The sequence below is a fragment of the Ursus maritimus genome, unplaced genomic scaffold (genome assembly GCF_017311325.1).
Source record: "Ursus maritimus isolate PB19 unplaced genomic scaffold, ASM1731132v1 scaffold_5, whole genome shotgun sequence".
NCBI classification, from domain to species: domain Eukaryota; kingdom Metazoa; phylum Chordata; class Mammalia; order Carnivora; family Ursidae; genus Ursus; species Ursus maritimus.
In genome coordinates, this window is record NW_024426663.1 from 68582053 (window position 1) to 68603688 (window position 21636).

The 21636-nt window shown below is 41.8% G+C and overlaps 1 protein-coding gene across 3 annotated transcripts in view; it reads right to left on the bottom strand.

The window, feature by feature from the left end:
* Positions 1–14498: 14498 nt before the first annotated feature.
* Positions 14499–21636, bottom strand: part of LOC103670542 (synuclein alpha interacting protein) — a 73141-nt gene continuing 66003 nt past the window's right edge. For 2 of the 3 annotated variants that reach the window (XM_008699006.2, XM_040622546.1), the window contains one exon: positions 14499–15053. In XM_008699006.2, the coding sequence (XP_008697228.1) occupies positions 14969–15053 (85 nt within the window). In that variant the 3' untranslated portion in view covers positions 14499–14968. The remainder of the gene's footprint in view (positions 15054–21636) is intronic. The other variant, XM_008699007.2, reaches the window with a different exon arrangement.

A 21636-nucleotide genomic window follows, 5' to 3' on the forward strand; every position in this document is an offset into this window, starting at 1 on the left:
CTGTTAACCATTTGTATGTCTTCATTGGAAAAGTGTCTGTTCATATCTTCTGCCCATTTTATGATTTGTTTGTTTCCCCTGTATTGAGTTTGAGAAGTTCTTTATAGATCTTGGATACCAGTCTTTTATCTGTAGTATCATTTGCAAATATATTCTCCCATTCCGTGGGCTGCCTCTTCGTTTTCTTGACTGTTTCCTTGGCTGTGCAGAAGTTTTTTATCTTTATTAAGTCCCACAAGTTCATTTTCTCTTTTGTTTCTCTTGCCTTTGGAGAGGTGTCATGAAAAAGGTTGCTGTGGCTGATATTGTAGAGGTTGCTGCCTATGCCCTCCTCTAGGATTTTAATGGATTCCTGTCTCACATCGAGGTCTTTCATCCATTTGGAGTTTATCTTTGTGTATGGTGTGAGAGAGTGGTCAAGTTTCATTCTTTTGCATGTAGCTGTCCAATTTTCCCAGCACCATTTATTGAAGAGACTGTCTGTTTTCCACCAGATGTTTTTTCCTGCTTTGTCAAAAATTAGTTGCCCAAAGAGCCGAGGGTCCGTTTCTCGGTTCTCTATTCTGTTCCATTGGTCTGTGTGTCTGTTTTTGTGCCAGTACCATGCTGTCTTTGTGATCACAGCTTTGTAGTACAGATTCTTAATGTGAAAACTTATATAAATGATTTTAAACTTTGTTTCTAATATAAGCATTAAAATCTAAAAGCTTGCCACTTGGCATTGCTGTCCCTGCATCCCACAGATGTTGATATATTATGTTTTCACTATTTTTCTTTTTTTAATTTTTTTTAATGTTTTTTTATTATATTATGTTAGTCACCATACAGTACATCCCTGGTTTCTGATGTAAAGTTCGATGATTCATTAGTTGCGTATTACAGATGTTATTTATTTATTTGACAGAGAGAGCGAGCACAAACAGGGGGAGAGGCAGGCAGAGGGAGAGGGAGAAGAAAGCTCCACCCCAGGCAGAAAGCATGATGTGGGGCTCGATTCCAGGACCCTGGGATCGTGACTTGAACTGAAGGCAGATGCTTAACCGACTGAGCCACCCAGGCATCCCTCACTATTTTTCACTTTAAAGCTTTTTTCTAATTTCCTTTGTAATGTCTTTTTTGAACAGAATATATACACACAAACATATAAGCATATAAAGAAATGGAATTATATTCTTTATAACCTGCTTTTTGACTTAAGAGTAAATCAAGAACACCTTTCTGATAATTTCCTGCAGCGTCATTTTTCAGGCAGAGTTTAGTACATTATGGATATATTGCACAAAATTTATTTAAACTAGGCCTCTATTGCTGGATAACTTAGTTGTTTCCTTTTTTTTTTTTTTTTAAGATTTTATTTATTTATTTGATAGAGACAGCCAGCGAGAGAGGGAACACAAGCAGGGGGAGTGGGAGAAGAAGAAGCAGGCTCCTAGAGGAGGAGCCTGATGTGGGGCTCGATCCCAGAACACTGGGATCACGCCCTGAGCCAAAGGCAGATGCTTAACGACTGCGCCACCCAGGCGCCCCCCCCCCCATTTTTTCAGTTACAAACTGTTGTGATAAATATCCTCACATATTAGTTTTTGTGTAACTAAGAAATTTCTTCATTGTAGAGTTTCCTAAAAGTGGAATTGTTGTTATGTAAGGGGACCCTCTCTCAAGGCACCCTCCCGTTTTGATACCAACTTCTTGGACCTGAGCCTGTATTTTTTTGCATGGTTAATTTCTCCCCCCAGAGTTGATGTGGTCTGTGGGCTGCATCAGCCCTTAGGCATGGCCATTTGGCATTTCCAGAGATGAAAAATAGTCAACTGCCAACATCCAAGATTGCAGGGGGAAGGTCTTACATACAGCATCTGGATTTTTAGGTTCTCCTGGATAAGTGGGAATCTGGCAACACTAAGCCAACATTCCTACATGATAAGAATTAGTGGGAAAGGAATAATTACTTTAGATAGGGCAGTTTCTTTCCATGTTGTCATAGTTCTTACTTAGTCCATGCCGCTTGATTAGGACATGGCTTGACTCTTACAGGATTCGGGTTCACCACCCCTGATTTGGTAGGATAGAACCTATGAGAAAACTCATGCCAGTCACGTACAGGCAAACCCCAACCTACTACTCCAAACCGTGTGACCTTTCCAAGTGCACGTGATGCCCCCTTGCACTTCTTTAATTCTAGACCTCCACTTGGTAACCTATCGGACTTGTTCTTCCACAACACAATTCCATTCTTTTGAGGTAGAGAACAGAGATCTTCTCTGTGCTTTAATGCACATGAGTTTTCCTACGTGAACATTATCTCTAGAACTATGCAAACATCATGTACCCACATCATGTCTCTCAGATTTTTAGGCCTCAGTTTTAAGGATATATTGAAGATACAGCCTTCCCCTACCAGTAGTTAACTCATGGGACAGTTATGTTGAGATCAAATTATGAATATGGGATAATTGCCATCTCTTCCCCTCCCCTATCCAGCCAAAGAGAATTCTCTAATTACCAGATCAATCTCCTGTTTTTCTCCCTACAAATAGGAATTTTTTTCTTCTGCTGTAAGAGAGGTAAGGTCCATATACATGATGAAGTGGTACAGAAAATAATGAGGACAGGCAGAAAGAGGAGAATGATCTATTGAGAGCAATTACAGGGAATTGTGAATGGAAGGGCTCAGGATTGGCACCCAATGTGAGGGGGAGAGGAAGAAGAAGAAAGGAGGTTTTAATAAATATTGTTTTAGTCTTTGAATGTGGAGCCCCTTTATGATTCTCAGCAAACCTAAGGAAAGGGTTTGAGTTATTGAAATTACTTTCGGTTGTGGGAAGCTGTTTTCTTGACTGCAGTCCTGTTCTGAGACCAAACTGTGTCTGGCCCAGGTTTATAATGTTACACAGGCTTGTGGATAGGTTTTCCTTGTTCGTACCCTTCTTACACTGTGCTCTGGTTATATTACTCGCTCTTCATGAGACACTAAGTACTGGACACCTGTTTAAACAGATTTAAGACTGCTCCTTCTGGCTGGGAGTTTTGTTGTATACCCTCCTCTAAAAAATATCCAAGACCTAGACAATTGAGACATAGATTTCTATTCTCCTTTTCTGTTTAGATTTCTCATTCTATGGTTTTTCCTGAAGTGGGGAGTCCACATTAAAGGTCATAATGCTTCTGGCTCTAGGGTTGGATTTCTTAAACACATTCCCAGGTCAACTGGAGTGCTAAAGTTTATTACTTTTTAAAAACCAAACCCCTGCCAAGTGAAAGGAGAGAAGGGTATGTTTAGATGAAAGTGCCTGATGTTCAAATTCTGTAGTTTGTTGACATTTTATTGCTCAATACGATTTTTCCTATCCTTCAGGGCATTTTGCTTAATGGTTTCCCAGGAACACTGTGATGAGGCTTCAAAGCAAACCCTAGGTTTTAGCAACAACGCTCTTATTCCAGTTTCTATGAGTCACATGTCCAAAACCTTGTACACATCTCAAGTTGTTCCCATAAACACTTGTGCCCAGAAAATATGGGAAACCATGTTAACAAGCCGTATTAGATGTCGCACACTAATACGGAAACAAGCCAGGTAATTCCAGGGCAATAGATTTTTGTGGTAACTGGGAGGCGGAGAGGTGTACCTAAACTAGATGTTAACTGTACTGTACTAAATTCATTCGAGAGGCTCTGTCGCCAGTGGTCTGATCGAGCCAGCTGTTCAGTACGAATCTGTCAGTAAGCATTGGCTAGGTAGATGTGACGCCTTCTACACTGAATTATTACAAACATACCAACAAAATGATGTATGACCCCAAGAAGTCTGTCCTTCCTGAGTATTTATTGCCTGGGTCAAAAGGAGTATGAGCAATTTATTACCTTTAAAGTGCTTCTCATCTGACTGAACCCCATATACACTAGTAAAACATGGCTTCCTAAGGGGATATATTTTGGTACTTTTATGGTTGAAAAATGAAGTGCCAAATGCTTAGACTTAGCACTCAAAGTGCTATCTAATTTCTCTTTTCCAATTATCTCCTTCCAGAGCTGATTCCTTCTCCCTCTTTCTCTATTTGCACTGTATTGGGTACTTGTCATGGTCAACCGGTTCAATCTGAACGGGAGCTTTTCTCAGAAGGCAGGCCCGCTCAGAGAAGTAGAAAGAAGAAGAAATGGCTGCCATTCACTTAACCCAGACAAGTTCCTTAGAGGTATGGTGGAATCTCCTTCTCTGGAGGGTTAGGAAACATAGTCCATGCTTCTCTTATCTGGGATGGTGTGCACGTGCCCCTTCTGGCAAGTGCTGGGAGGTAGCCAACATTTCAGATCTCTCCTCAGAATACCACGCTTTTCCTTTCCAGGTGTTTATTACTGAAAAGCAGAGGAAACGGAGCTCTTACCTTCCAGTAAGAAGATATCATCGCAGGCAGCGTTGGCAAAGCCACTTCTGCGGCGATGGGTTCTACCAGCATAATCCTCCAGGAACGAATGTCATCCAGACCTGTAACATTTAAGGAGACTGTGGGGTCTGAACTTGTGCTTCGGAAAATGCTAATCCATGTTTGAAACTTCATCTGACAGCCTTTCTGCTATACGCATTGCACAAGAGAGGACGTTTTCAGCCCTGGTTTTTAATTTTCTTCTTTTGCGGGCGTAGGGACGGACCTCAATGTTATTTTAACTTAGTTTCCTCCAGGCAAGGAGATTTACTTAATTAGGTAGCCAGTCAAGAAATTCTGTTGCTTAACATTTTGTGTCGTACAGGCTGTGGTGTGTCTGGAAAACGGAAGGGGCACGGGAGAGGAAGCTCAGCCTTTGAAACTTGTCTAGGAGGAGGCTGAAGGATATTCAAATAACGTATTTTTAAAGGTCCACTGGGCCAAGAAAAATTCTAGCAAAACGGCGCTGAAATCAGAGGTGTGATTTTTCCTAGTTGTCACAATGTCAGTGTGGGAAGGAACAATGGCTCTGAATTCCCTTGGAAAGCTGCGCTTGTAGATACAAGCAGAAAGAAGGGCTTTCCATCCTCTCCTGACCGCTCTGAAACTTAAGGATAAATTACTTCCTGCTGGGGACTTATCGTTACAATCCAGCAACTGTTGGGAAAGTGACATCACGGGGTTTCTCTCACAGACGTGTGTGCAGATCCAGATAAACCTGGAAGTTCGCAGCCAGGATGCCAGGCATCTATTCAGATAAGGCACAAATAGAATGGTGCTTTTCGCCTTGAAGTCTCTACAGGGTTTGGAAATTGGCTGTGATTATACATCTCGCACGTGGGTTGAAAAAGGCAACCACCACCCATAACATAATGACCAGTAACTTCGCAGTTTAACCAAATATTTACTCCCTGTACCTGCAATTTACTGCCTGTAGCAAGTTTATGAAAATTTTAATATGCTTATGTTTAAAAAACACATCTCTTTCAATAGAGATGAACACAAGGGAAATAAATCCTACAGTGATGAGTAACTTTAGTAATTCGCTTAGGTGTTCTTTGTGCTAAATTAACCTACATAGGGAGACTGAGGATGTGAAGGAGAAATCTGAAGTGAGAGAAGGGAGTGTGAGTTAGTCACATGTGAAAAGCAAGATTTTTTAAAAAAAGATTTTATTTATGTCAGAGAAGGAGAAAGAGACAGAAACGGAGCATGCCCACCCAGGGGGAGAGGCAGAGAGAGAAAGAGAGGGAGAATCTTAAGCCAACTCCATGTCCAGAGGTCAGGGCTTGATCTCAGGACTGTGAGATCATGACCTGAGCTAAAATCATGAGTTGGACACTTAACCAACTGAGACACACAGGTGTCCCTGAAAAGCAAGATTTTTCAAGCAATGGGTCAATAGATGCAAAGAGAACAACAAAAAGCATTGGGGAGGGGAGCTTCATGGGAAACAGAAGTTCTCTTCACCTGAAGGGATTCTAATTTTCTTCAAGCTTAGATAACGTGTTTTACCTATGTCGCAGGGTGTGTTTTCCTCCATCACATACCACCTCTCCCTGCCCCATCGGCCCCTCTCTTTCTCTCACCAAGCCAAGACCTGGTCCTTGCGTCTGGAATTTATGGGGCCTAAGGGAACAGAATGTGGCTTTTTGTGATGTAACTCAAGTTACGGAAAGAAATCAAGACTCAGTGTAAGTTACAGGTAATATCCACAGTAGCACCAGGTTCATCTTTGCTATGAGAAGACCCGTTGCCCTACCGACCTCCACCTATACGATCTTAGGCACCATTCTCACCCCACCCTGCACAGCAGGGCAAAGAGAGGAGGATAGCCCATGCCGAGTCCTGAAGCCAACAGGAAACTGAACTTTGACTGGAGTGCCAGGGGAAGTAAAAGGAGAAAGACATAGGAGGAAGGTCAAGGTGTGTGTCAGTTAAGGTCATCTGAGAAGCAGCCACCAAAATGGGATTAGATGTGCAAGAGGTTCCTTGAGGGACTCGCCTCTGAAAAATCAAGGGGAGGGGGCAGGAGGAGGCAGGGAGAGCCTTCAGACTGGGATGCAGGGCTGACACACAGGGAAAGAGAGGGAAAGGAAGGGGGAATCACATAGGAAGAGCCTCAGACCACAGCATATTGTGGAGAAAACGGTGGCAAGATAAAGGAGAGTCCCAGGCCACCACTGTCCCCGAGAAGAGTCCCCCAGCAGGAAGATATGCCTGGGTTCTAATACCCCTGCTGTGCTCACTGTCCAAGAAAACCTGGGGAGAAGTGTGGCTCTGGGGTGAGCATCACAATGCAGCAGGAGGCACGTCCCATAGCAACTTCTCCTGAAGGTAGCTCAGCAGGACTAACTTCATGGCCACCTCAGGGAGGGACACATGGTGCCGATACAGGTTCCCGAGTGAAGGCTCTAAGGGTCTAGGACCATGGCCCTGCATCTGGGTTAGAGCAAGAAGACAAGTGGAATTATACAGAGAACTCACTTCTTGATCTCTGTTCACCTGCCTGTGGGTTAGAAAATCCTGCTTGATCAAGTTCAGGGCAGACTGAACACTATACGAGATTCTCAGAGCTGGACATCCTACCAGTGAGGACATTTGGCTGTGGATACGTAACATTGTGTGCAGACCTGTGAGGCTCCTTTTGATAATAGCATTCCCTGGGGCCTGGGGTAGCTGATCACAGCACCTGAGTGTATTTGTCTGCCTTTATTAAATGCAGACCCTACAGGGCACCTGCCTGGCCTCAGCCAAACACAAAGTGATTCCTCCCACCTCTCAACATTGTCTCCTAAGTCCCCACCCCACATATTGTTTCTGTCTTGCACTTTACATATATGTGTCTATGACTTCTCCCATCCTCAAAAGATAATGTGCAACTTGAAGTTAACAGTTGTCTTACGCTTTCAATCAGCATTGTCTTGCACACATAGTTTTGGGTTTTCACAACAGGTAAATAAAGGGACTGAGCAGCCAAGGGGGTAAGGTGGGAAAAAAAATACAAAGAAACATATATATTTCAGCCTACTTACTTTTCAGGACTAGTGGTGACTTTAATAGAAAACTCAGATATATTTCAACCATGAAAAAGGATCAATGCATACAATGCTTTCAATTTATATGATGTTATCTGTCAAATCTATTTCAAAAAACAAAGCATAAAAAAATAAGGACAAAGAAAGGGGGTGAAGTTGGCATGGGTATAGCTAGAAAAAACAAAGCTAAGGGTTGCTACTGAGATTGAATACAAACTTTACTTTTGACCTTTTCCTGGCAGGCAAGACAAAAAGGAAAACACAAGTTATATAAGGTTCTTATTAGCTAATAAAAAAAAGCATGCCAGGTTTTCTATACAAGCAGATTTTTCCCCCCAGCACTAACTTTAAGAAGAATTTCTTTTATGGTTCCTTATAAAGCCATTGACTTTTAAAATATATGACGGTTTCAATAACAGTTTTATGAAAAAAAATACAGAAACTTTTTTCTGTATGGCCATTTCTTATATTGATTTTTGATAAATGCCATAGTTCAGAGATGACATTTCTTTGGGGACTTAGGATGGAGTTCAACCCCCCAGGAGTGAAACGAGGTAGATGGATGATGTCTGGGCCTGTAGCCTGTGGAAGGGACCCTGGGAAGGGTGTGATCCACTTGCAATGCCCACGGGCTAAGTATCAACTGGAGATTATTAGCAAACAAACGAAGTTGTATTAAAAGAGAATCTAACTTCGGCTGTATTCTTTTTAAATTTGGCTCAACAGTTGTGCCTGGACACATACATTTTGATTTGACACTGGGCCTTTATCATAATGAATTCCATATACGTACAATGATCTAAACTTGACCCCACTACGACCCAAACTCCTATTAAGAGAAATGGAGAATGTGACAAGCATTCCAAAGGAAAAATCCTCTGGTTTACAAATCCATTGAAGCACCAAACACAGTTAAACGAGTTGCTTTTGTATTCTGAGATTCTTCAAGACTTGCGTAGGCTAACATGCTGTTAGAGACTGAGCTCCCTGGTAGACAGACTCTGGGTGATTAGTGTGTAGGAAGGTTACTACAGATGGCTCCTGGGATCAACACCTAAGGAAGACAAGGGGGGGAGGGGAAGGGAGAGGAGGAGCGCAAGATAAAGTGGAAGAGGAAGTGGGGTGAAAGCCATGGGGAACACTGGACCTGGGATAGCTTTTTGGAGTTGCCTCCCCTTGGGTGAGGGGCTGGGGCTGTACACCCCACACCGACCACTCACTGGAACCAAGCTGTCCTCAGAAGGGGTGTGCTCTTGGGCACCGTGGCTTTCTTCCGCCAAGGCCACTTCCCTGAAGAAGCTAACACCTGAGGGCTCTGGGCCAGCAGCCAGCAGTGAGGGGGACTAAGTCCCAGACTTTTTTTTTTTTAATAAAGATTTTATTTATTTATTCATTCATTCATTCATTTATTTATTTATTTATTTATTTGACAGAGAGGGAGAGACAGCAAGAGAGGGAACACAAGCAGGGGGAGTGGGAGAGGGAGAAGCAGGCTTCCCAGGGGAGCAGGGAGCCTATGCAGGCAAGGCTCGATCCCACAACGCCGGGATCACGACCCCAGCCGAAGGCAGACGCCCAACGACTGAGCCCCCCAGGCGCCCCTAAGTCCCAGACTTTTGAAGGTGGTCCATCACTATCTATTGGGGGATTTTCTAGGCACCGTTTGCCAAACTAGCAAAACATACTTTAAACGTGAGGCACAGCTAAAATATCTCCCAGACGTGACGGTCAGCAGAATCTCTTTTGTGACGGGCTGCTTTATTCCCATAACCTGGAAGCACACGCTTGACTCTGTAGGCTATGCCCATCGGTTCCTACCAGAAGCCAGATACAAGGGACTCAGTCAATGAAAAGAGCTTATTTTACTCACTTACATAATTCGGGGGACAGTCCATAAGCCTGTGCAGCCGCTTTCACGGAACCAGGTTCTTTCTCTTCTCGTCCCTTTTTGGCGTAACTTTTGGTCTCATGGCTACAAGAGTCACTACTCTACCCCAGAGGGGAAAGCACAAGCCACAAAATATAAACACCACGCAAGCTTCTTCCTCCCCGACATTTTCGGAAGTTCTGTGGGAGCTCTGCTGGCTTTTCATTGGCCAGAACCGAGTCACGTGACCACGCCTAATTTCCAGGGCGTCTGGTAAAGTCATTTCACCTGCGAACGCTTAACTGGCTTCTCTTAATTGGGAAGAAAGGGAGAAAGGATATTGAGAAGACGACTCGCATGGCCGACCCCAAATAATAGAATTTAAATCCTTCCTTGTTCCTCATGGGCTGAACGACTGCAGGAAACGGATTCCATAGGAAGAAAAGAAATACAGTCATAAAATATGAATGCGACTATGGGCACAACATCACAACAGAATGCTCGGCTTTCCAAATTTATCCGGTTGAACGCAGACTTTCCACATTTCATCAAAAGCAATATGCATTCATTACCCTAGATTTATGCTTGCCTTTCTGCCGCTTGGGACAGAGCTGTGCACATGGTAGACATTCACTGGGTGTGTGTTCATGTGTGTCTCTGTGTGTGCCGTGTAAACAAAGGAGCGTCTTTGGCATACAATGTAGCACTATACTGCGTCATAAAATCATGAAGTCGTGTGTCTTGCTGGCATATATGGGAAGCCCCTGCAGTGGTGGTTGAGGAGTGGTTCTGGGAATGGTTTTAGTCTTTGCTTGACTCTGCTTCCGTTTCCCTTATGCCCCTGGCAGATGTGTAGCTTTCTGATGATTTGATTTTATACATCCAGATTTTCGAGAACTTCTGAGAAAAAAACAATAGAAAAGCTACCCCCAGTATGATTTAAAAAGTGCAATTACCTCATCCTTTCTTGAAAACTGTGGTGCTCTCTTCTACCTCTTCCATCCAGAAAAGAAGCCTCACTTTCTATAATTACATGATTTTGAACTTTCTGCATATGAGATTATAGTATGGAATAGAATTTCCATATATACACATTAAATGTATGGACACACTAAACAGAAGAGTGTGATGACCCCAGTGATATTTCCCCAAAACACCTAATACCCTCTTCATATCCGACCCTAGGTTTAGGGGCTCATCATTCTTCCCTTCTCCTTGAGGAAGGGTCTTTTTCTGTCAAACTGTCTTTTCAAATATTGTCTCAATAGTTCATAGCCTCATACAATTAGAAGTAGAGGCCATGGTCAATGTCGGATGATCCTGCACTTCTCATATACTCTCAGCAGATGCCAATGCTAATGTTTCCTGGCCACACTTTGAGTTGTAAGGCGTTGGTTTTAAAGCTTGGTTGCATCATTGGAATTGTGGGGAGTTTTACAAATACTGATGTCTGGGTTCCACCCAGAGAGTTAAATTTATTTATTATAGGGTTGGCATGGACATCAGATTTTTTATTTTTTATTTTTTTAGCAGGGGGGAAGGGCAGAGGGAGAAGGAGAATCCCAAGCAGACTCTGCACTGAGCACGGAGCCCAGCATGGGGCTTGATCCCATGACCCGGAGATCATGGCCTGAGCTGAAATCAAGAGTCAGATGCTTAACTGACTGAGCCACCCAGGTGCCCCTGGACATCAGATTTTTCTAAAAGCTCCCACAGGTGATTCTAATGTATAGCAAGATTTCAGAACCCTAAGCTATGAACCAATTACAGTAGTTTTCTGCACATGTCCCTCCAAATACACAATTTGTTAACTTATGTATCCTTATAAGCCTCCAATGTGGTTAATACCAACTTTTGGGTGGTTTTTATTCCAAGAGAGCGCCTAGCACAGGGTCCCTTTCTTGGCATAGGCTCAGAGTCTGTTGACCACATCAGCATATAGAAAGATGCCATTCTATATACACGTTGTGGCCAAGAAGGGAGAGAGGATTTACTTTTCATCGTAAATATGGGTACAGCACATTTCTACTTACTGCCATTCCTTTGCTAGACTTCTTCCAAGGATACCCCATACAAAGGGTTTCCAGATCTTGGGAACCTAGGGCAGACAAAGGGGAAATAATGGGGAGCGGAGATGTCAGCAGAGGAAAGAGAGTAAGGGAGGGAAGGAGAGAGAGAAAAAGAAGAGAAGAAGGGATGGAAGAAAAATGGGGAAGAAACGAGAAGAAACTAAGATGGATATAAGGGTAGCAGAAGTTGAAAACTATTGACAAAAATTGCCAGTAGGTATTTACAAATCACCATCTATGAAAGGTGACAAAGATTCTTGTGGAGATCAATAAATGTAGGGTCTTGTTAGGAGACAGGAATCAGGCACTCAAAAAGTTACATTAAACTATGCAATGAAGAATAAAGGGAAATCAAATTGGAGAGGACATGGGACTTATAGAGAGACCCATCAACATATGAGAGTTTCAAGGCAATAGACAGCATGAACTCCATTTTCACGTGGGGAAATGATATCAACTCTGTTGCCATGGATCCCTTATTCTTATTTGGCCGTATCAGCTTAACTCAGATTATGCACATAGGTGGCTCCTGAAGAGAGAACATTTAACCCATTTCGTATCAAGGAGTCTTTCAGGGAATTATTTCAGTATTTTATAGTTATTTCCTCTATCCTGTACCATCCGGTATGTTACCTGCAAATATTCGCTCTGTGAAAAAAAATTAATTTTCAAAATTTCCTTGAAGATAGATACCCTTTGACAGTCCTCATCCCCACTCCTAACCCCGAGATGCACATCTAGAAGTTTCTTCTTAGAGTTGAGGTCTTGGTATTAATGTTTTATGAGAATAAGAAATAGGCATTCAATCCATTCAAAGTGGTGAAGGGTTTGGTTTCTTGTTATCTTTTCTAAGAAACGTTCTTAGTTTGATGTGTTGAACTTTGGCAAAATGAGTCCCTTTAGTGACATAAAAGCAGCAATGTCTTTAAAAGACGCTGACAGATGCTGAGAGAGTTGTGGGGTTTTGTGTTTTTGTTTTTTTGTTTTTGCAGTGGGGCTGAGTTTCCAGCTCTGCTGCATGTAATTAGGCAGGCAGATAGAGCTTTACTCATTTTACTAGCCCAGTGGGAGGGAGGGGGGTGGGGGGCTCCAAAGTTCCGCTTACTTCAAGGAAACACACTCTCTCTTTCTTTAACATGTGCGTCTCCATTTCTGTGAACAAGTAAGAGTCTGTGTTTTCATTTTATAAATTCTGCACACAATTGAGCTTGTGGTAAGGAACACATCATTTCTATTTATTTCAAGCAAGTGAAATTCATCCATTTCATAAAGAACTTGGATGGTAAAGATGGCGGACATGCGTGATTTAAGGATCAGCATTTTTAGTGTTCTAACGACATCAATAAACACAGAATGTATAGTCTCAGCAGTCTGGCTCATCTGAATCAAATAACTTTTTAATTCTTTGCTCTTCTGCACTTAGTACTCTGGTGTCTGAAATGTTTGCGTCAATAAACAATCGAATTGACAGTTTTCTAGGTCAAGGTAGCATCTCTTTCTTTCAAACTCTTGCTTTTCTCTGCTACATTTAATTGGGAACTCTGTGTCTGGTTCATAAAAGCTCTGCAGAATGCCCACCCCCCCTCTTCGACTTTTAAGTTTAAAAACCCAGTCTATCTAAGAACAAAGCTGGGGCCTCTGGGGAACAGAGAGAACACTCTCTGGGTCCCTTTCCCTTGCAAGCCCCATTCTAGAACTAAGTCCAAAAGCTTGGCTCATGTGTGACGCCAGTGTCACCTCTTCTGTACCAAGCAGAAAGCAGGAGAATCTTCACATGTGCTGTGAATAGAGGCCATATAGTCTCTATTAGAATTGCAACACTAGGACCCAGCAATGAAATGTGAACAAGGAGAGAGTGTCTGAGGCCAAGGGGCCAAAATCAGATTAAGGCATCTCATTGGAGGAAAAGACCACGCGAGCAACGCAGAACCACGCGGGGTATCGGGCTCTAACAACAGGAACTCAGAGGACCCAAACAAGGACAGAACAAATTGGTTGAATTCCTAGAGATATTGCTTTGTAGGTCGAAAGGAACTTACCTCCTAGATGTGCATGCAGGCCGGTCTCGCCCCTTGCCAGGTTTATCAAAGAAGCATTGTTTTGCCCAAGACCCAAGAGTCATCCAGAAGTAGAGCCAACACAACTCATGATCCCCGTGTATCAGTCCAGTGGGTAATGCACTAAAGAGATAGCATCATGCAGGACAGATAGGATAGTCCAGTGGGAATAATGAGCAAACCTGGGCCAGAGCCAAGTCTGCTATTTACAAGTAGTATTACTTTGGACATAGGACTTAAAGCTTTCTGAAGTTTACTTTGCATAAAATGGTAGTAGTAATATCTCTACATAGGTGTGGCTGGTACCTAAAAGGTACTTGAATATTAGGTCCTTCTTCTATACCTCGTTGCATCTTGTCAAGCCCAAGTTTGTCAGATAACCCATATATGCAAGATTACCTCCTAACTCAGAACCTTGGCCTCTTGTGTCCACGAGGATGCAGAACGGTCCCCATTTGACGGCCGTGGCACTGCTAGTAACTGTGAATAGCATACAAGGCTCCCTCTTACGGGTAAGAACACATTCAACTTCCAAACTAAAATTTGACAGGCCTCTTATGGGCCATGCCAACACTTTGAAAATAAAACTCTTGAAGTTTCAACAGAAATATATTTTTACATGATAGGACGAAACCATCTGGAACTTACTGCTTACATGGACTGAAAGAGCTGTATCAACAATACGGTTCTTATAAACTCAGGCTCCACACTGTCTCCTAAAGGGATTAGACAGGTCTCATAATGTGTTCTAGACAGAAAAAGTGACCCAAGCAGGGGCTGAATCCTTAGCTGTCATTAGTATTTTCTCATGTCAACGCTGGAATTTGAGAAGACAGAAGAAATTGACTTACTTTATATACTTGTCTGATCCTTTAGTACTTAATGAAAACTAGAATGTTTTATTTCACCCCTATGGGAAAATAGCTAAACCGGGCAGTTTGTTCCTGAAATAAAATATCAGCAATCAAAATACTCTCAACGTCCCTTAGAAAGCAGAACATCACAGGCTTATTAGAAAGTAGGTGCCCCAAGCTTCTAGGTGCTGTTAACATTGTTTTATTTCCTTTATACAAAAAGTAGAAATGACAGAAAAAACATTCTTGACAGAAAACAATACCACTGACCTGTTCTCATTGAGGAGCTGAGCCCAAACTGCCCATTTTACTGGGAAAGAAAAGTTCAATCAACATTAGCAAATATTCATGCAACTGATGAAAGACAAGATGGCGCCAGTGGCTTGGTGGACGTCGTGTGGGGAGGGTGAACCAATCCAATCTTAAAAAACATACATTGGCCCAAATCATGCTTTTAAACAGCATCTCTTTAGAAACAAGTTATATATACAAATATCACCCAAAAATGTGTATTATATAGTCTAGTACTATAAATTTAAGGCATCCTGATATGTTCTTCTGCTGGTGAGGCATTGTTCTCATGATTCTATTTCCACAGTGGATAGTCCAGAAATTTCCAATGGTGTCCAAAGGGCAGCAATGAGAGACAAGAAAAAAGTGATTTACAAGAAGAGTTCTTTTGACTCTGGCTCAGCATTGTGCTTTATGCTGTAGGATTTCTTCATTTTTCTATTGATGTCATTATGCCTAAGCAGAAGAAAAACCATAAAGGCCAGAATTAGATAAAACTATAGTCAAGTTACAAGACACCACCACTAAACAGCTCATCAAACATGGAAATTATCCTCATACAAACCACACTGAAGAACACTTCATTCCAGTAGGCAAATGATTTTCTTTTCATATAAATCACTCTTTAAACAATAAAAGCTATAGTCATGTAATAACACACACTTAGCAAACACTTTTTAATTTGGCTCTGGAAATAATTTCTCAGTCATGCTGATTGGAGTCCAGGCATAATTCTAGTCAAGTGAATTTTATCAAATTCATGTCAAAGTCACGTCAAATAGGATAGTAAGTATAGTAATGCTGGTCGAGTGGAAACAAGAGATGTTTATATTTTATTGACATGGATTCATTGGTGACATCTTTAATGTCCAATAAGCTGGAGTCTTAATCGTTCAAAGAAGATATTTTTTGGGTGTGTGATTACTGTTGGAAGATCGTAAGTAGGTAAGTCTAGGGGAAAAAGAAAAAACCAGGAAAAAGAAATGCTGTCCTCCCCCCCCCCCCCCCCCCATCCCGCCAAGTATTTGATACCTAGTAAGCTTATGAAAAGAAGCAGAAGCTTAAGCCTGGAAACAGTTGTGCTTTGTAAGTGAATTCCCCTCTGGGTAGATGCTTTCATTTTCATGGGATATTACTCATATTCTGGGTACAAACATCTTCCAGAAAGGAGTCATCTCCTGAAGGTGGGTGAGCCTACATATTAATAAATTCCTTCTTCTTGCTATATCAGACAAAAACAAAGTGTTTCCAGTAATGCTACTTGCTAACAGGAGGACATATTTGGACGGAGAGCTTCAAGTGGGATTTTATGGCCTCGAAATTGTGCTTGCTTACAAAGACCATGTAGTCTATTCTCAGTGTTCCAGTAAATATTTGATCCTCATCACCACCTCAAAGTTCTGATTCTTACTTTATTTATTCCTCTGAATAGAACTTTATTTTTTTAAAGATTTTATTTATTTTTATTTTTTTATAATAATTTTTTATTATATTAGGTTAGTCACCATACAGTAGTACATCCCTAGTTTTTGATGTAAAGTTCCAAGATTCATTACTTGCGTGTAACACCCAGTTCACCATGCGATACGTGCCCTCCTAATACCCATCACCGGCCTATCCCATTCCTCCACCCCCCTCCCCTCTGACGCCCTCAGTTTGCTTCCCGGAGTCCATAGTCTCTCATGGTTCATTCCCCCTAGTGTTTTTATTTTTAAGTAATCTCTACACGCAACGTGGGGCTTGAGCTTAATACTCTGAGATCAAGAGTTGCAAGCTTTACCAACTGAGCCAGCCAGGTGCCCCTGAAGAGAACTTTAGAGAGTGTCTATGGGCAAGAAAGGGAAGAAGGGGAAAGAAAAACCTGGTTGGTTAAAAGACGTTCTAGGGATTTCCAATTAAAAATGATGGATTAAATACACACATTCATCACCCCATTCTTACAAAACAACACTAAAAGGAAAGTAAAGAAATAAGAAAGGCATAAACCCAAATGAATAAGGGAAGTGAGAGGCGATGATAATAAACAAAATACCAACACTATTTCAGAAATAGGAAAGTGGGTGGGCATGTGGAGTTGATTTAGCAGAGTAGAAAATGCAGAAATCTAAGCCTATGGGCAGGGAACCCAACAAACTGATTTGTGCTGCAAGATCATAGAAACCAAAAGCACCATGTATTCCTGAAGGTGACAGTGGGTGCTGAGTGGGGGTGAAAATGGGAAGATTATTCGAAAAATGTTTGGAAGTAGCAATTCATATCCCAGATTACCTCTCAGACCCACTGTAGCTGGGTGAGTACCTCCTTCCCATTGTGAAAGAAGACTGGAGGCTACAATCTGTAAGGCATGAACCAAAGAAAAGGGGGTGGAAACCATGAGATTAAATGAAAGTCTCCCTAAGTGAGAAAGTGCGAATATGATTCTCAACCCATCTCCTATTAATCTGACTCATGAATTCTTGGCACTCAGGTTATGGGCCCTAGCAGGAGATGTTTCCTTAACCTGAGAAATGAAGTGGCCAAGAGCAAAGACCTACAAATACTGACGGGGTCTTTCCCAACAAAGAGCCTAGTCCGCACCGGTTCGTGAAGCAGCATCTACCCGTCAACAAGCCTCACCCATAAAGTCGGAGCTTCTGTTCAGCTTCAGTGACTATAAATGAGTCAGAGACCATCAGATATTTGAGGAAAGTGCTCCTGTGAAAGACAGGGACCAAAATAAACAGAGAAATGGAAGTCAAAGTGCATAGAAATAACATAGGGAGACAAAGAGAACTTTAAACATCTTTAACAAGAAAAACTGGGAAAATGTCTGCAACTCATATTACAAAGGGTTAGTCTTCCTAATATGTAAAATATGAAGAGCTGCTAGAAGTCAAAAGAAGAAGACCAGAATCTCAATAAAATGAAGGATTAAAAACAGTACATTCATACAGTGAAAGGATATGTAGCTATGTAAAATAATAAAGAAACTATATACTAATACATACAGACCCTCATTGTGTTAGGTGAAGAAAAGCAAGAAGCAAAACTGTGTGTAGCAAACACCACTTTTACTGCAAAAAGGAAGAAAAGAAAAAAAATATACATTTGTATTTGATTGTAACATTTAAGTAAGTCCTGCATGTATAATGCTACAAAGAGGAAACAAAGAGAAAACCAACAAAGTACCTTTAAAAATTAACACTATTATGGCAAAAATAAAAAAATTAGAAAGGTTGGAAGGTACAGGTTAGTTCTTTCCTAAAAGAACTAGAAAAAGCAAAAGTATGGATAAAGATAGAAGAATAACAAATTGGAGGATCTATCCAGTGTGTCCAACATTGCAGTAATATGATTTCCAGAAAGAATGAACAGAGAAATTGCAATGGAGAAAATGTTCAAAGAAATTGTACAAAATCATTTCCCAGAACTGAAGCATAGAGATTTCCAGATCAAAAAAGACTGCTGAGTGCCCACATGTCAGGAATGAAAATGGCATCATGACAAAGCATCAAGAAATCAAAATATGGGGGAATAGAGAGAAAATCATAATAGCTTCCAAGGGATTCACAATTAGAGAGGAATGGAGCTTCACAACAGACAGATTAGAAGCAAGAAGAACATGAAACAATGTGTTCGAGATCCTGAGAGAAAATTGTTTCCTACCTAGAATTCTATACCCAGCCAAACACACCTAATCCAGTATGAGGGCAAATTGAAGATGTTTTCAGTCAGGCAAGGTCTCAACAAATTTAGCACCCATTCGCCTCCCAAAGATGGGAAGATGTGTTTACCAAAACAAGAGCATAAACCCAAAATGGGAAAAGACAGATTCAGGAAATAGGGCTCTACGCAGGAGAGAAGCAGAAGCAGAAGCAATTCCCAGAATAATTGGGGAATTATTCTTCTGGAAACACCCAGAAGACAGCTGTATAGCACTGCAGTCCAGACTGGGTAGGAGGAAAGAGGTTGTCTCCATGAACAGACAAACTGAGAGACACCTGATTTGTCTGAATGTGCTGAAGGAAGGTTTCTGTCTCCCGCAAAGTGTTGAGAAGTGAATTGTAAACTGAGAAGTCAAAATTACTTTCTCCCCTCCAAAATGTAAAGTTATAATTAGGAAGGAATGCATAGACCTAGTGTGATTAATATTTAGACAGCCATAGTAATAATAAGCACCAAATACTGATTTAACCCCAAAGAGAAATACAACTGTATTAATAATGGTGGGAAGAGGAAGCAGGGGTGTGCACTCGTGTGTGTGTGCATGTGTGTGTGTTTCGGGGTGGGGGGCGGGGTTGGGCATTAAAATAGAGCTAGATAAGTTTGATTCATTTGGAGAATACAGATTTTTGGAAACCTGGCTTCATAGTTTATTATTATCATTACTGTACAAATTTGGGCAAGATACATAATCTCTCTGTGCCTTGGCTTCCAAACTGCAAAATTTGACAATAATAGTATCTACCATATTGTGTTACTGTGAAAGTTAAAACAGGTAATATGCATTTGGCACCTAGAATGTTCTTTGGTACACTGTAAATGCTTTAAAAGTGTTAGCTATCACTTTACCTTCTATGGTGGAACGCCAGGAGGCAATAAAGAGAATATCTGAAGTTGAATATCTGTATGAGTATGTGATTTAGCAATACAGAATACTAGAGAATACATCTGAAAGAAAGTCAAGTGTGTGATGCAGGGAGTGGGAACACAGAACAGGGTAGGTTGGACAGAGGAGAGCCAATTTTTGCTAGAACACTAGCATTACTGTTATATACATATACCTACAGCACTTTGACAAAAAATCAAATGAAAAATAAATAAAAGTTAAAAAGAAGGCTTAGGTTGTAGTTTAAGGATGATATCATCATTTAGACATTAACAAAGTATTTCTGCTTTAATATAAGGGGTGTTGTGGTCAAGAACACTAAAAAAGAAACTTTCTGCAGGACAAAACCCAGCATGATTAGAGCTGAGTGTATATTTGAGGCATTTATTTGAATAATATCAGGATAATTCAAGCCTCCCTGAATCCTTCAATTACCTAGTCCTGAATTACCAGTATTCAAAAGAACAAAAGTGTTTGGGTAATTCTGGCATGAATTATGCAGATAATTTGCTGTTCCTTGATTTCATTTTTGGATATGAAATCACATTCTTAGTGACCAAAATTGGGAAGAAGAAAAGGCTTAAATTTAAATAACAGTTTTGCAAGTAATCTAACTTGCTGATTCATCTAGGCATGGATTCCACATTTCCATAGCCCATCGTGACCAGACAGCAATTTACTTGGAGGATTAGTCTAAAAGGGTCCACGGGCATGCATTATACTTCCACTGATAACCAAAACAGGGAGAGTTTCTTACTTTTGTGATCTCCTTCAGAACTTTACTGAGAGCAAATCTCTAAGTCCTATGTGCTAAAAAATGGGATTCCAGTTCAAAGAATGAACTTGCCCTGCCCACACTAAAAACTCACTGTAGGTAGGGAGGCTTGTAATCCAAGGGCCTAATTTAGATGTAGGACACCATTCTTTCTTGGGATGACAGGCTCAGTCCTTTTTATTTTATTTCTTTCACCTCTTCTTTCTTCCTTTCCTCTCTCCACTCTCCCTCTGGCCAGATATTTATGAAGTCTCTTCCACGTGCCAGGCACCGAGCTGGACGCTGGGGGTACAGATGGGGGTGTGGGGAGGCTGTCAAGGGTCCCCACTTTCATGAAGCTCCTGTACATTTCATGGAGTTTACTGTGTTTTAACTGTATCCTCTTTTCATGCTCTCTGGATTCTGATCTCCTTTAGAAAGGCAGCATGCCTTGTGCTGGCACAGCAAAATGCCCAGCTTAGAGCGAAAGACGGTGGTGCAGTGAGCGCACTGGCAAATTGGGAATGTGGCATTCGGGAGGTAATATATCTGCACTGTTCTTAGTGGGAAGGAGAATCCCAGATGGCTGTGGTTGGAGCAGGGATGCTTGGTGAAGGTACTGGAAGTTGTCTGGGTAAAGTCTCTAGCTGGTACTTTTAAACCTCAAGTGAATTTCTGCTTCTTGGAAACTCCAGCCTTCCTTAGAGCTTATAGACAGGCACTGCTCTTTTAATGTTTAGAAACACCCCCGTGGTGGCAGAGATGGTGCCCACAGGGCACGAACAAGACAGTTTCCCCTGTGACATTTCACAGTCCAAATCTGGACCTTGGAGGGGAGGGAGGAAAGGGGAGGTGGGAGGGGGAGAAGGAAGTAGTTTTTCCATTTTGTGACTGCATTTAAACCAGGATTCGCATGCTGAAAGAATGTGTTTCTAGCGGGATGGTTTTGGTTTTGAAGGAAGGTCTTCTCTCTGTCCCCTCCTACTTCTAGTCTAGGGCTGTTCCACATGTTCATTTCCTGCCTTCCAAGGCCGGTGCGTGAAGACTGAACGTGGGATCTTAGTTGCAATAGCTTTTTCTACGTCTCAACTCTTCATACTTGGAGACAACACTATCTTTCGTTGTCTTCCTGTGGCAGAATATGTTTTCTCCTTTTCCCAGTGGGGGTACGGAGAAGAAACTCCATTTGCGAATCATGCTCTCTGGTCAACCTTAGGAACTCTGGTGGCTTCTATAAAGAGTTTGCTAAGTTGTGCCGAGACATTGGGAGGGTCTGATCGTTTTAACTATCCCCCATAACTTGAGTATTTCCCTCCACACACAAGATTCTGCTATGCAACAGCCAAGGACAATGCAAAACCGTGGCCTATGCAAAGGAGAACCTGCCCTTGGGGAAATGTTCAAGACTGGGGTCTCTTCTAAGTCATTGGGACAAAGCTCCAGTGTGAAATACGGGTTTTCCCTCCGAAACTAATATGAACCCTAAGGAGGCAGAGGTGAGGGTGGGAGACACAAGAGTTGTACAGGGAACACAAAATCTGGGAACACATGAGGAGGAGTGGAGGGGAAGGAGAACAGGTGGGCTCTAGGGGTTTCCGGAGGAGAGGAAAGCACCTCAGGGACCTAGTATCTATTCCTTCTGATGGACAGGCTCTAGAGCTAGTATATTAGAAAGGAACATCCACCTCAGACCAGGG